Raw genomic sequence first — 14710 nt, forward strand, 5'->3', positions numbered from 1 at the left:
TCAGGCAGAACAGAAATTCTTTAAAAGACAAACTGAGAAGTTATTCTGCCATCTATAAAAAAGATGCAGTAAAATGGCTAAAACTTACCAGAAGGCTACTACTGTCTATAAAAAGCTACTAGAAATAGAAAGCCAAGCTTCAATAAGTTCAATAATATTAAAAGTTCTAGCAGACTCACAACATAAGACAATATGAAAAGGGATTTGAGAAACCTTGAAAAAATATATGAGAAATATAGGAGACTATATATATTATAAATTCTTCTTCAAACTCATCAGGAACAGAAATGGTTAGTACAGCAAACATGATCAAAAAGTAGAAAGAACAGTAAGAAAGAGAGCAGACTGCAAAAAGACTTTTCAAATGTTTTGGGGTCTGGGGTTTGGTTTGTTTGGGATTTTGTTTTGGATTTGGCGGGGGGGGTGTTGTTTGGCTTTTTAGGAGTCCATTTAGGGTGTGTTCTTTTGCTGTTGTTTGTTTTGTTGGGGGTTGAGTTTGTTTGGGAGGGGGTGTTTGCTTGTTTTCTGTTGTTTTTTAATCCACATTCATCATGGAGAGCCTTAAACTGGCTCCTGCTCCAGACAGCTCATTTCAAATTAGAGGATCAAGGATGCTACTGGACATTTCAATGACATAAAACAGTAACAGATGTTTGTAATTACACAGTAAATACCCAAGAAATCAATTAGACAATAATTGAGCTACCAACCACCATAATCTCTCACTTAAAACTTCAAAAGAAGCAGGTGACAAATGGGACAATTTTTAATAGAGCTTTCCAGGGATTTATGCAGGTGAGTTGACCTCTTTCAACTGTGCTGATACCCTGTGATATAAAAATACTGTACAGATAAATGTATTATGCTGGCAAAAATGGCTCAAGTAAAGGGTATGTGGGACTCACATTCATTATCATTCTCAGAGTCTACAAGTGTTATTAACAGATGTGAATTATAAAACTTATCAAGGTAGAACTTCCTGATTTGCCAGCATTTTGAGCATCATGTCAGTCCTCCCATACAAAAATTCAAGTACAAAAAGGAATGGAGAAAAAAAACTACTGGCAGACCTTGCATTCCTCACCACTGTTTCAAGCTATGGGCTAAGTTATGAAGATTTTTAACTGTAGGAAGAAGTGCCAGAGCAAGTTGCTTTTGCTAACCCTACAGAGAACCTAGATAACTAAGTTTATTAAGTCAAAAGCCAAGCTTTGTAAGAAGTGCAGACCTACATGACTCTACAACATAATTACAGCAGAAGTGTCTTTTTTCACACAAAAATGAAAGTAAATTACAAACAAGGTGGGCCTGAGAAAGCATATATTAAAAAGGAGATTTGTTCAGGTTCTAGTGTACCTTCCCTGCAGAAAACTTATGAACATCTTAAAGCATCCAGAAGAATTCAATGTATTCCATAACTGAAACATGCCACAAACAGTGGGAAATGAATGCAGGAAGCAACTCAACAGCATGTGAGCAACAACCTCAGTCTCTACTTACTGCCTTTCAAACCATAACTCTGTTAACAAAGCCACAATGAAAATATCTGAAAACACTGCAAAGAAGCCCATCTTCTTCATCTTAAGTGGAAGATTCATATAAACACCATTTCCCTACAATGAGGACATGCATCACAAATTTGAACACAGAGCCATAATTTACAGCACCATTGATTGATGTAGTGTTGTCCTCAAAACCAGTCATCTGCAAAACTTGGGTATTAGTAAGGAGTTAAAACAACAAACTAAAGATACCACTTTCTCTGACAGAGAGGCTAACTAGAACTTAATTAAGCACTAGCTCTACAGAAGAGCATATACCCTCATCACAAGAAACATGACAAGTCAAATTTCAAAGATAAACCAAAATTTATTTAAAACAACAAAAATAAGACATTGCTACTGTCAAGATAGAAAAAAAAGGAGGATTCTTTTACTGAATGTGACAAGACAGCCAATTTACAGCAGTTTACATTAATTCTGAGATCAGGTTGGGTTTTACACTGCTTCAATTGACTATATGTACTTTCTGCAAGACAAACTGGTTCCCCTTCCCTCCCCTTTCCAAAAGAACTGACAAAAATATCCTATAAAAAACATATACAGAATTTTGAGACATGATTGAAACATGAACCACTGTCCAAAAGTCTGGAACTTTCCAAGAAGGTTGGGTCCTTTGTGGCTTCAACCAACTCTCAACGGGGGAGCTACAAGCACAACACCATCCCCTCTGACAAAGAGCATTGGAATATTCCTTTTGGTAGACTGTGAAGAAGGAAAGAAAAGTTTACATTTACAAAACATTCATTTCAACCATAAAAACACACCTGAAACAACTCCAACAAACATGCAATGCTCTGGCATGCTGAAGAGATCAGTACAATTAACACCAAGTCTCTAGATACCCTGTGTACTTTCATAACAATTTGTCCAAAACCTCTGTTAGAGCTTGATTCAAAAAACAGTCAGCAATTAACTACTTTAACAGTATAACAGAGTGTAGTTTTAAAAAAAATCTCTGACAATAAATAAACTACTTTTCTAGTCCTTACTTTATAAATTTCTTCATAGGTTTCTTCATCAATTTCTATTGTAGTCACAGTTTCTTCCACATCACCCAAAATCATATTTAAGTGCTGATCATATGCCTGTAGGAATTAAGTTAATTTATTATGTTTTCCAAAATACAAACATGAGCTTATTAAAATGAGAATTTTAGAAAGACTTTCAGACATAAATAGCTTAATCTGATTTTGACCAAAGCACAATAGTATCAGTTCTAGTTATAACTCAACACAAACATAAACAAATGAGAACTCTGCAGCAGGAAAAAAGGCACAACATTTAGATTTACTGGAACACTCTTGCAGGAAATAGCTCTGAAGCATTCTGTGAGAGCACTGACAAGACCTCAGAGACAGACACACTTTGTTAACGCTAAACCAGGTACAGACGCTCTGCTGCCAGTCTGGCCTCCTGGAATTGATTGCCTGGGGCCAACTTGAAGGATATGAAAGCTGCTTCTCCTACAGTGCTACAAAACCTCAAACATATTCCAAAAACCTTACAAAGCACGTTGCAAACCACACATGTTCCTCACGGATCTCTCATTACCTCTGTGTTTTCAAAGGAGCTGAGGTCCAGATAACACATGGTGCAACTGGTTCTCTTCCCCAGCAGAGCACAGCACTCAGGGAGGATGACTGACTTAACAGAAAGCAAAAAATCTGAGAACCCAGCTGAGTACATATCCCATCACACCTCCCAGGGTGTGCCTTAAGGGATTCTTGCTTGATAACGATGACCCCAGTCTTGAAGAGGCCTCAGGGTACATCACAAGAAGAGGCTGACAGCATTATTACTTATTTCACAGATACAGAAATGGAAGCCAAAAAGCAATGAAATGAGTTGCTTGGTATCATTCAGGAGACAAGAAAAACAAAATACATCTCTTGACTTTCTAGGGAAGCTGTTAATAGCAGACAAAGCACTGAACAAATTAGATTTTTCCAGCAATCACATTACACTTCTGGTACCTAAGACAATTCTTAGTGAATTCACTCTTCTTAACCTACTTTCTCTAACCACTTCTGCACTTTCAACCAGGAAATGCAATTACTCATGTTTTAAAACTAATTTTTTCAACAAGCAGTGGAATGCTACAGGTAAACTTGTTTAACAGTCTGTTGTACATAAACAAAGGCTACCCAGTGCTTCGCTGAGTGAGTGTGGCAACATTCTGAAAGCTTTACTTACGTGTAATCTGCCTCTAAGCTCTCTGTCATTTCTCATTTTGACATAGATTCGCTCATCTAGACTGAGTCTGATGAGATCAAGTGGCTCCTCTACAGTATTTGTTGTTTGTTGCTAAAAAACAAAACAAAAGCATTATTTGTACAGAAGAAGCCGGTGAACTTTTCCATTCCTCAGTGTTTGTGAGACACAGAAAACAAAGGAGTGAGAACACAGATGTAAATACTTTAAATCATTCCTTCACATCCTGGTGAACCTGAATGCAGCTGATTTACCACTCTACTGATACTCACCAGCCTGAGCAGCATGAGTCAAAATATTTCAGTTTATTCTTGCAGTAAATCATTCCTCACACACAGGGGGATTGGAACTAGATGATCCTCAGGGTCCCTTCTAACACAAACCATTCTATGACTCTGAACTGTTTTTCTTATCAGCAGCCACAGTTTACACCGCAGCACAGAGCCCACACTGCGTGAACCAGCACCACACCTGTGCCATGGCAGGCTGGAACAGCCAAACTCACGCTGACACCGGTGCCAGCACAGGGAGTTACCCGGGCACACCCTTGGGTGACCTCAGGCACCCGGGCACACGCTGCCCCCACACACTCACCGCTCCCGAGCTCTTGCTGGGCCACACACAGCCAGGCCGGGCCCCGAGGCTGGCGTGAAACCCCAACACACACTGGCCTGAGGCTCCCTTCTGTGAGAAAGGCGCACTTTGAGGATCGTAACTTAGAAAGGCTGAAGACCTCCGTGCATATCCCACATCTTCCCTATCTCATATATATCCCATATCTCCATTCCAGCTACCTCCTACCTTCAGAGCCAAGAGCACTGCCGTCGGCAGCTTTCCCCCTTCCCCTCCTGCGGCAGCGCCCGGGGCCAGCCGGCCGACTGCGGGCCCGCCACAAGCTCCGAGGCCGAGCAGGGATTTAATCTCGCACGGAAAGCGCTCCCTGGGAGCTGCGCCTCACGGGGGGCCCGGGCGCACCCGGCCCAGCCGCGCAGCCCAGAGCCTGCAGCCGCTGGAAGAGGCGAAAGCCGCTCACCTGGTCCACCTCATCCGCCATCTTTCAAACCGCCTCCCGCGCCCGCCCGCGAGACTTTATGGCCCGGCCCCTTCCCTTCCCTTCCCTTCGGCCGCGCGAGGCCGGGCCGGGACCTGCCCGCGCCGGCAGCAGCATGGGTAGAAAGCGCAGAGCAGCGCCCTGGCCCGTGGCCGGCAAAAAGAGGCGCTCCGGGGGGCTGCGGGAGGAAGATGAAGATGAGGAGGACGAGGAGGAGGGTGCGTGTGAGTGCGACAGGGAGGCCGTAGTGGGCCGGGCTCTGCGCCGCCGCCGCGGCTCGGGCCGCTCCAGGCCGCGGGGGTCGGGGAGCAGCGGTGCCAGCGCGCCCTTGGGAAGGACGGCCACGCCGGGCTGGAGGGGATGGTTATCGGCTGTGCTATCGGCTGTGCTATCGGCTGTGCTATCGGCTGTGTTATCGGCGGTGGGATCAGTGCCCCGAATCCCGGGCGTTAAACCCGTGTGTGACGCCGACAAAGGCTGAGCGAGTCCATGCGGGGTTGTTTTATCTCGGCCGCGCTCTCCAGAGCAGTTTCACGTGGTAATAAGTTGTTGTGAGTGGCAAGCACAATGCTTGGTTTTCCGCCGATCCCTTCGGTAGGACTATAGGAATCTTTAAGTCATTCCTGTGAGTTACATGAGTATTTTCCTCAAACAAGTCTCGCTGTTCAAATCTTCCCTATTTATAAACAGTGACATGCTCAGCATTGTCAGTGCCCACATTCTTCTGTAGCTGCCTCTAATGAAATCCGTGGAGGTGTTGTTTCACATGGGGATGAAACTCCATTCTCTAACATTAGTTTAATAACATTCATTTCTTTTGTCACATGCAGATGATTTTGAAAAGAAAAAACCCAGTGTAAAGAAGAACTCAAAGGCTCCAGCTAGGAAAAAGGAAGAAGATTGTGATACTGGAGTTTCCAACTCAGCAAAAACTTCCAAACCTTCAAAACAAAAAGAGGCAAAATCACAAATAAAAGAAAGTAAAAGAAATGGTAGGAATAAAGAGAATTGTATCAAAGAGGAAACATGCAGGTAAATTTATTTATCATTCAAGTCTGTGGAGCTTTTTCTTCATCTTACTTCTTTGTGTGGTTTGATTGTCAGTTACTCAGTGTGTTGTTACTGATGCAGAGGTCACGCTTCATTTATTTCCCTATTTTTAGTATTTGATAAACAAGCACCTGCATTTCATGGTGATGGTATGTTTTGATGATTTTAACAGTGACTCACTGAAGTGTCCTCAGAAGGAAATGAAGACAGAATCTCCTGTTAAAAAAGAGATGGATGAAGACAATACTGATGATGGTGGTGATGATGATGATGAAAGTGAAGATGAATGGGAGGATGTGGAAGGTAACAATTGCACAATGTTCATTTTAAGCACTTTTTAAGAGCTTGTGTATCACAATGATTCTTCAACAGCAGGCAACCAGCATCCCACAGTTATTTGAAATAACTTAGCACACACAGTGTTATGGAAGATCCAGGAGCTGGTAGTTAATGGAGATGTTCTGTTTAAAGGTTGTTTGAACACTTCAGAAGGAAACACTTTAGAACATTTCAGAAGGATCTCATCATCAGTCCTCCATGGGAATCTATTCCATGTTTACTTATAATTTAGTAATATTTTATTTTTCCAGAACTCCAGGAACCTGCTACAGATAAGTTAGAAGAAGCTGCTGTTCTTCCATCAGTGGGGCTGCCAAGAAATCCCGTCGAGATTGAGATTGAAACCCCAGAGCAGATGAAGAAAAGAGAGAGGAGGTAAGAACAAGGAGGTGGTGGAGGGCTGGAAAAGGCTGAAGTTAAAAATACCATAAGTCTTGACTGTCATTGACTTGCTGTGTTCGGGTTGAAAATGCCCACTTGATGCAGACCATTGAGTTGGAACGTTGCAGGGTTGTGGGATGAAGAACAGTTTACATACTGACAATTCTACCAAAAATCTTCAGTGTAAGTTGGCAGGAATTGAGGAGGTTTTTCAGCTTCCTTGAAAATCAAGTGTGTAACTTCATTGTGTTTTACTATCTCCATTTCCTGTGAAGGGACAGCAGTAGATCTCTGCAAGGAGAGCTGTGGGTGAATGGCACTGTGTTACTGCAAAATCATAACAGCCTGTTCACATAGCCAGTCACTAAACCTTTCCTTAAGTGTGCACAGAAGATTCTCTGGGATGGGTTCTGTTCGTGAGCTGACCCAGTTCAGGAATCTAGAAAGGCAGGTCCACAGAAATCCCACAACATCCATTTCTTTTGTAATCTGCAGAGAAAAAAGAAAAGCTGAGTTTGAGATGTACCTTCGGAGAATGATGAAACGTTTCAGCAAGGAGGTTCGTGAGGACACACACAAGGTATTTGTCACAGGGAACCATGGCAGAGAAGAAACTGAGCATAAAGATGTCTGAACTGATTTGTAATCAAAAGGAGTTAATTTTTATCAAATAACACGGGGCCATGGCTAGAAGTGAAAAAACCAGAGAGGCTGTAGTCCTGACAGATGCTTGTTAAGATTCCTCCTAAACTGTGAGTTGGAAACACCAGTGCCTGTGTTAGTAAAATTCTAACTCAAAGCCTGTGTGAGTAGGATGTATATTTCTCTGTGGAGGGATATCTTCTCATTCTGTCACAATTAAACTATCAGTCATGTAGAGCAGGAGACATTTGCAAGGACTTCTGAAGAAGTCTGAAGACAGCACTGTGAATGCTTGGGAGGCTTCAGTGTTGCCCGTCTCAGTTAAAAGGAGCAGTGAAGTATTCCTTGTCTTTACCATGGACAGTAGTTCCAATAAGGAAAATCTCTTGTGAACTCACTTTTAAACTTTTCTGCCTCAGGTTCACCTGCTGTGTTTGTTAGCAAATGGTTTCTATAGGAACAGGATCTGCAGCCAGCCAGATCTCCTCGCCGTTGGTCTGTCCATCGTCCCCGCCCGCTTCACCCAAGTGCCCGCAGGCCACATGGGCCTCGTTTACCTTTCCAACTTGGTGAAATGGTAAAACTCTCTTCTGATCATGCTGTCACATAGAATGTAGAGCTACGGTTCAGGGAGAGGGGTAACTGTAACTTAACAATTTTCTGTGGTTTTTTGGATTTTATATACAAGGGTGAGAGGCTGTCTTTTTTACAGAAGGAGAGGGTGAACTCTGAAGTTTAAGAATACAGTCACAAACACTGGACAGTAAGCAACTGTCTTGTATTTCAGGTTTGTTGGAACCTTCACTGTCAATGATGAGCTTTCCACTGAAAAAGGAGAGCCCCTTCAGTCAACACTGGAGAGGAGGTTTGCCATCTATGCTGCACAGGATGATGAGGAGCTGGTTCATGTAAGAGACTGGGAAGTACAGGGTTGGTGAGTGTGGATGTTGTGTGTCAGGTCATACACAAAGTGGTGGGAGGGTGGATTTGAAGAAAGCAGATCAGTGAATTAAGTGATTCTGTAGCTTTTTATTTTCTTGTATTTTTATCTGGAGAGCTCCTGTGATTAAATTATTGAATTTAAACTGTTTTGCAGATATTTTTAATTATTCTGCGAGCATTACAGCTGCTGTGTCGCCTCGTGCTGTCTTTTCAGCCTATTCCTCTCAAGGAGACAAGACCAAAGGTAGTTTTTGTTGTTTGTGTGGAATAAGGAATAGGTTACTGATTTAGTAGGATTAAAAAAACTTTCTGGCTGTTACAACTTGCAGTGAATCGCTTACTGTGGGAACCAGGGTTCTCTCTACATTGCAGGAAATGCACACCCTTAATTTTTAATTTTCTTCTTTAAGAAAAGCCACTCATTTCTGTGTTTCAGCAAAGATTTCTTAATGTTTCAGTGGGTTTACATTTCTTTTAGACAGCAACTCTTGCTGCATGAGTACACCTCTCTTCAGCCAGTTGCCTGAAGTTTTCAAGTCCCTAAGACATTAATTGACTGCCTGCCAGCCTTTGGTCTGCATGAACCTTGGGCTCATTTCAGTCTTTTTTTTTTTTTTTTAACCATATTCTTAGCTGCAGTGATAAAAGTGACCTAGCCTGTGTCTTTGCAGGGAAAGAGCTCATCCAAGAGGCTGTCTCACAGCAGCACCTCTGAGGGGCAGGAGAGTTCTGCCACAACACCCAAAGCTGGGGCAAAAAAATGTCCCTGCAGAAAAACCAAGCAGGACGAGAAATCCTCAGAGAGCAAAGAAGACAAGAAGGAGCCAAAGAAACCCAAAACTGCGCAGACTGAAAGGACACACAGGTCAAAGCTGACTAAAGGCAGCCAGGAACAGAAGGAATCAAATAATGAGAGCAGTTTAGCAGAAAAGGATGTGCCAGTCAGGCCCAAGAACGACCGCCGGAGACGAGTGGCCTCCAAGGTGTGTTACAAGGAAGAGAGTGGAAGTGATGATGGCAGTGGTTCAAACTTTGAGATTTCAGAGGAGAGTGAACTCTCTGATGAGGATTTTGAAACTGTCCCTAAAAGGCGGAGGAGCTCACTGGCCCCCCAGAATTCAAAGGTGACAACTATAAAAAGCCCCAAAACTGAGACTTCAGAATCAAGGCTGTCAAAAAGTTCGTGTGGAGCTGAGCCTAAGCCAGCAAAAAGTACAACTCCAGCCTTGCCTCAAGCACAGAGGAAGAGAAGCAAAATAATTTCTAGTGATGAGGATGATGGACAGCAGGAGGTGAGGAAAGCAATGGGCACAGACCAGTGGCTGGAGGTTTTCCTTGAGCCTGAGGACAAATGGGTTTGTGTAGACTGTGTTCATGGCAGTGTGGGCCAGCCCCAGCTGTGCTTCGCACATGCCACAAAGCCGCTGTTCTACGTTGTGGGGTTTGACAACAATGGGAGTGTCAGGGATGTGACACAAAGATACGATCCAGCGTGGATGACCTCAACAAGGAAGAGCCGTGTGGACCCTGAGTGGTGGGAAGAGACACTGCAGCCATATGAAAGTCCTGATGTGGAGAGAGACAGGAAGGAAGAAAATGAGGTAAATGGCAATAGGTTGTTCAAGGCATGTAGTGCCAGGAGTCCAGTCCCTGGATTCTCATTCAGGCAAAAGCATTAGAAATCTCTTTCCATGAGGAAGGAGGTTTGTATTTGAACTTGGAATGTTGAGATTGAACATGTTTTAAAGAGAATATACAGTGATAAATTTAAGTAATAAATGATGGAGTTTGTTCAGAGAAATTTGTATAGCAGAGGTACTGCACTTACCCTTCTCAGAGAGAGTTTTTGAAACACATAGGCTAGGGTGCACATCTCAGTACTTATTTGCAGCAAGAATGCTTTGGTCTGTTGGCTCATCTGATTAGTTTCTGGTGTTTTTTCTCTTTGGTCCATATTACTGTCATTCTTAATTTCTTACAAAGGGTAGTGCAAGAAAGTTATGAAATTACTCTGTTCTGTAAAATTCTTACAGTTTCAAGTGAAGCTTCAAGATCAACCTCTACCAACAGCAATTGGAGAGTACAAAAACCACCCTCTCTATGCACTGAAGAGGCACCTCTTGAAATACCAGGCCATCTATCCTGAGACAGCTGCTATCTTGGGCTACTGCAGAGGAGAGGCTGTCTACTCCAGGTGAGTTGTGCACCTGTTGTCATCTGCATCTGTGATCTTTGTAATAAATTAAAGAGCTAATTTGCATGATGGTATCAGCAGTAACAGGTGAGGCATGTAGCTGCTCTGACAGCATTTCTGTATCAGTAGGATACAGCTTTTTATTATTTCTACTGTGATAAGCTTTCTGTGGATCTGTTACAGATCACTTGAAAACTTTCACATTTGCTGTTTTCTGGCCTTTTCAGAGACTGCATACACACACTGCACTCCAGGGACACTTGGCTGAAGCAAGCTCGAGTGGTGAGGGTTGGAGAAATGCCTTACAAGGTAAGAAGGTTTGACTTCCTCCTGTGTAATCCACCTGCTCTCTAAAGCTCAAGCCTAGTTCTGTTTTGGTTTTTGTCTTTTGTCAGCGGATGTAGATTTCACACTTGCTTGTGTGGTTTGTGGTAGCTGTAGTGTCCACCTGCTGTGCCTGTAGTTCCTACATGCTACCCAAAGCCCAGCTTCGTCTTTTTCCCACCCCAAGGCTATCTGGCAGAACTGGCTCCTTTTCACCTTCTCCAAAGGCATCCCAGTGTTTAGTGCACTGCTGGATCTCTACCTGTTGCATACAGGTGCTGTGGGTTGGCATTTATAGGCAGTGGATATTGAAGCTAGGAAATAGCATTTCTGTTCTCCCTGACCCTTCTCCTTCGGTGTCCTAGGAAAACCTGAAACCACTGTCAGCTTATTGTGATATTCCAGGCCTGGTTGTCGTATTTGCAGATGGTGAAGGGATTTTCCAACCGGGCGAGGAAGGCACGCCTGGCAGAGCCGGCGAACCGGGACCGGGAGGACCTGGCGCTGTTTGGCCACTGGCAGACAGAGGAGTATCAGCCTCCCATAGCAGTGGATGGAAAGGTAGCTGGGAAGGCAGAGGGCTGGTGCTAAAGGAAGTGGTTTGTGTGGAGCTCTGGGCTTTATTTTTCCAGAATTTGCATGTTTCAGAGGTGAGATCACTCAAACATCTGGATTCAGGATTAAGAGTTCCGAGGTGAATGTTCACAGGAGGAAGTAGTAAAAACTCTACCGAGGTCTTTCTTTCACAAGTACAGGTAGTGAGTGCAGACTGCTAAAGTCAGAATTTCATTGATCGGATCTTCCTAGCCCATGTTTGCCTTGCTAATTCTCTGCATTACAGTCTGAGTAACAAAGCTTGGGCAGAGGACATAGCTGGGCAATATAACCATGCAGCTAAAAACTAGGCTTGTACCTTGTCATGTGAATATTAATTGAATACTGGAGTGGAATGTAGGAGGTCAGGAGGGGAGAGTCCCTGAGTTGCAGCAGGTATTTTCAGCTCTCTCCAGAAAGCAGGATTATCAGCATCTCTCTTTAATTTTGCCATAACAGGTTCCTCGGAATGAATATGGAAATGTGTATCTCTTCCTGCCATCCATGTTACCTGTTGGCTGCGTGCAGCTGAAACTTCCAAACCTGAACAGAGTGGCACGGAAGTTGAACATTGACTGTGCTCAAGCCATCACTGGATTTGATTTTCACGGTGGCTACTCGCACCCAGTGTATGTGAAAGCTGCTTTGTTGCACCTGTCAGATCTTGATGTCCTGCAGAGGTTGTGTATCTTGTGTTAAGTGGAGCATGTGACCAGTTCCACACTTGGATCGTTTGAGACAGACGGTTCTAGCAGTATTCAGTAGCTTTTGGGCTGGGTCAGCAGGCATTTGCTCCCTTTCTTTTTCCTTCTCGTAGCTGACAGAGGATTGTGTTCTCCTTCCTAGTACTGATGGGTATGTGGTGTGTGAGGAGTATAAAGAGGTCCTTGTTGCTGCCTGGGAGAATGAACAAGCAGAAATAGAAAAGAAGGAGAAGGAGGTAAGAATTATTTTTGCAACTTCCTTATTGTTATATTTATGAAGTAAATTTCATTGAAACTGGGCAGTGAACAGGGTCGGCTGTGTAAGCGACAGGCATGAGGCTTTTTTGATGGCAGTTTAAAAATCTTAAAGCTTTCCTTTTCCACAGGCATAAATACATTGAAACTCACAGTAGTAAATTTTTCTCTTTCCAATAACAATCCCCCACAGAAGCGTGAGAAAAGAGCTTTAGGGAATTGGAAGCTGCTGACAAAAGGACTTCTCATCAGAGAGAGACTGAAGCAACGCTACTCCATCAAGGTATCCTGCATTTCTCTTACTATTTTCTTTTTCTGCATGTTATTTTAACCATAGAATAGAATTTCCAGAGTGTAGTTGCTCAAAAGTCTTCAGGTAGTCAAAAAAACTACACCAGAAGTTCAATGTAGTCATGTTCTTCAAAGATTCATTACTGTTTAACAAGGGATGAATGTTTCTATTTTTATTACTATTTTCTGTTTTGACATACCCCCTTCCTAGATTTATTCCTCCAAGCCAAGCATGTAGCTAACAGGATGAGAGTGGGGCACTTTTCCTTGTAAGTTTGATATTTTAGTTGTTAATTTTTTCCCCAAGGAGAAAGGGGAAAGCCTGATCTTTTTAAAACAGGTTGGTTTTATTCTTCTATTGTCAAAAATGTTTTGCTTGTGTTGAAATGTTCAGAAATAGAAGCACTTTGGGTGAGAAGCCCGAACCAGAGCAACCAACCTCTCTAAGGTCACTCAGTGTCACTGTGACCAAAGACAAGCCCTTTTAGAAAGAGGCAGTTATCTTAGAGTGACTTTCTGATTTTCACACCTGTTTTCCAGACTGAGCCATCAGCACCTGAGACAGAGAAAGGAGGGGGATTCTCTTCTGATGAAGAAGGAGCTCCAAGCTCCGAGAGCGCAGTGGGGAACACAGCCATTTATTGGCCCCAAAATCGCCAGCTAGAGAAACAAGAAGAGAAAACAACCAAAAAGAGCAAGCGAGAAAAGAGAGGAGAAGCAGCTCAGTTGTTCCCATTTGAGAAATTGTGATGACAAGCTTTTCTTGGCTGTTTTCAGATGCAGGAAAAACAGCCATGATAAAAGTATCCTTTGCCAGTTAGGGCCTTAGGTCTTCCTGTGCACTTGTGTTTCTGAGCTGTCAGGGACCAACCTAATTCAGTATCCAGTTTCCTTTGATATCACAAGGATCACCTAGATCTCAGTTAGATTCTTCCTTTATCCTTGGACTTGGGAGAAGTAGACAGGGAGCTACACTTTCTGAGATCAATTTGCTTTGTTGGGGTTTTTGCTCTCTTTTGTATCACTCAGCACTAATAGTTGAGTTTCCTGAGGCACTCCTGTCAGTAGCAGTCTCCCATTTTCCCCTGCTTGCTCAGAACTAAAGCATCCAGCTGCTTTTTACCTGTCTGCAGAGAGGTGGCCAAAGGAATGCTGATGCCTACTTCGATCCATACCCAAATCAGCGGTGAGGTAGAGTCTGGCATTTGTGTCTCAAGGGGAAATACTTCCTCTAAGGTCTAAAAAAAACCCCCACAATCAGAATATGGAGGAACTAATACTTTCTAAAGAATACTTGCATTTGTAATGTAAGTTTGGCTTTTCAGCCTACCATCTTCCTTTACTCTCAGAAATCTTGTGCTTTGGAAGGGAGAAGCCCTGTCCTTGTTACAAACTTAAGGTTCAGTATGCTTTCTTAAGTAATGTGAATATATACATACTTGCTTCTGTTGCTTATCAAGATCCTGTTCTGAAGCAAAACATGTAAAACTGGCTAAATCTCACTGTTGGAACAAAATTCACTAAAACCACAGAATTCTTGTTATCCAGTACCATAGCATTAAAAAACTGTTGAGAGAGGAATGTTAAATCTACATAAGCTTTTCCTGCACTTTTGTAGTAGAAATACTGATCTGTCTTTGGCAGTATTATGTATCTAAATTCCACTGACACAGTCTCTTCAAAAATGGAGGGGAAAACAATTTAGTCATTGCTGGACATTGTCACAGAGGAAAGACTGGATTGTTAGAAAATGGCTTTCATGTAATTATGTTCAGAAAAAAATCTATTTTTGTACTGTATTTGTAGATCAAAATAAAGTTGGAAAAAAAGAATACGTTGTTTGTTTTCTGAATGCACAGGTAACACCCAGTCTCCTTAAAATACAAGAGGCTGTAGCAGTCGGGTTGAACCATCATGTTTTTCAAATAATCTTAGAGAGGCAAGGAAGCCACTGACTTCAGTGGTCGGTACTGGGAGTAAACCCATGGCAAGCTGCTGCAGCCTGGCATCACACACAGTACACAGACCCGAGAGCAGCTGTGCTGTTAGGGGGAACTCACTTCCCAAAGCAGGGAAGTATTTGCAGGACAAACAAAAACCAACAGTAGAAAACTTCATGGAAGCTACAAACTAACCCTCCACCTACCTGGACAGTATTCCTGGATATAAA

The 14710-nt window shown here is 42.9% G+C and overlaps 2 protein-coding genes across 4 annotated transcripts; one reads left to right on the forward strand and one right to left on the reverse strand.

Moving 5' to 3' along the window:
- Positions 1-1849: 1849 nt before the first annotated feature.
- Positions 1850-4914, reverse strand: LSM3 (LSM3 homolog, U6 small nuclear RNA and mRNA degradation associated). The gene is made up of 4 exons (XM_048315241.1): positions 4807-4914; positions 3756-3866; positions 2552-2647; positions 1850-2264 (listed from the first exon to the last, which is right to left on the reverse strand). Exons 1-4 carry the CDS (start codon positions 4825-4827, stop codon positions 2184-2186), a joined length of 309 nt encoding a protein of 102 aa, XP_048171198.1. The 5' UTR covers positions 4828-4914; the 3' UTR covers positions 1850-2183.
- XPC (XPC complex subunit, DNA damage recognition and repair factor) lies at positions 4865-14372 on the forward strand. Of its 3 annotated transcripts, none has more exons than XM_048315235.1 (16): positions 4940-5048; positions 5655-5856; positions 6047-6177; positions 6465-6588; positions 7090-7174; positions 7656-7813; positions 8024-8144; positions 8333-8422; positions 8850-9779; positions 10212-10372; positions 10600-10681; positions 11123-11257; positions 11750-11919; positions 12137-12230; positions 12443-12532; positions 13081-14372. In XM_048315235.1, the coding sequence occupies exons 1-16, from the start codon at positions 4940-4942 to the stop codon at positions 13288-13290; spliced, it is 2892 nt and encodes a 963-aa protein (XP_048171192.1). In that variant the 3' UTR covers positions 13291-14372. The 3 variants fall into 3 exon arrangements, with proteins under 3 accessions (XP_048171194.1, XP_048171192.1, XP_048171193.1); XM_048315236.1 differs by having other exon boundaries at positions 4940-5042; XM_048315237.1 differs by lacking the exons at positions 12137-12230; positions 12443-12532; positions 13081-14372 and having other exon boundaries at positions 4865-5048; positions 11062-11257; positions 11750-11865.
- The last annotated feature ends 338 nt before the right edge of the window (positions 14373-14710 follow it).

This window comes from Corvus hawaiiensis, chromosome 11 (assembly GCF_020740725.1).
Source record: "Corvus hawaiiensis isolate bCorHaw1 chromosome 11, bCorHaw1.pri.cur, whole genome shotgun sequence".
Lineage (NCBI taxonomy): Eukaryota > Metazoa > Chordata > Aves > Passeriformes > Corvidae > Corvus > Corvus hawaiiensis.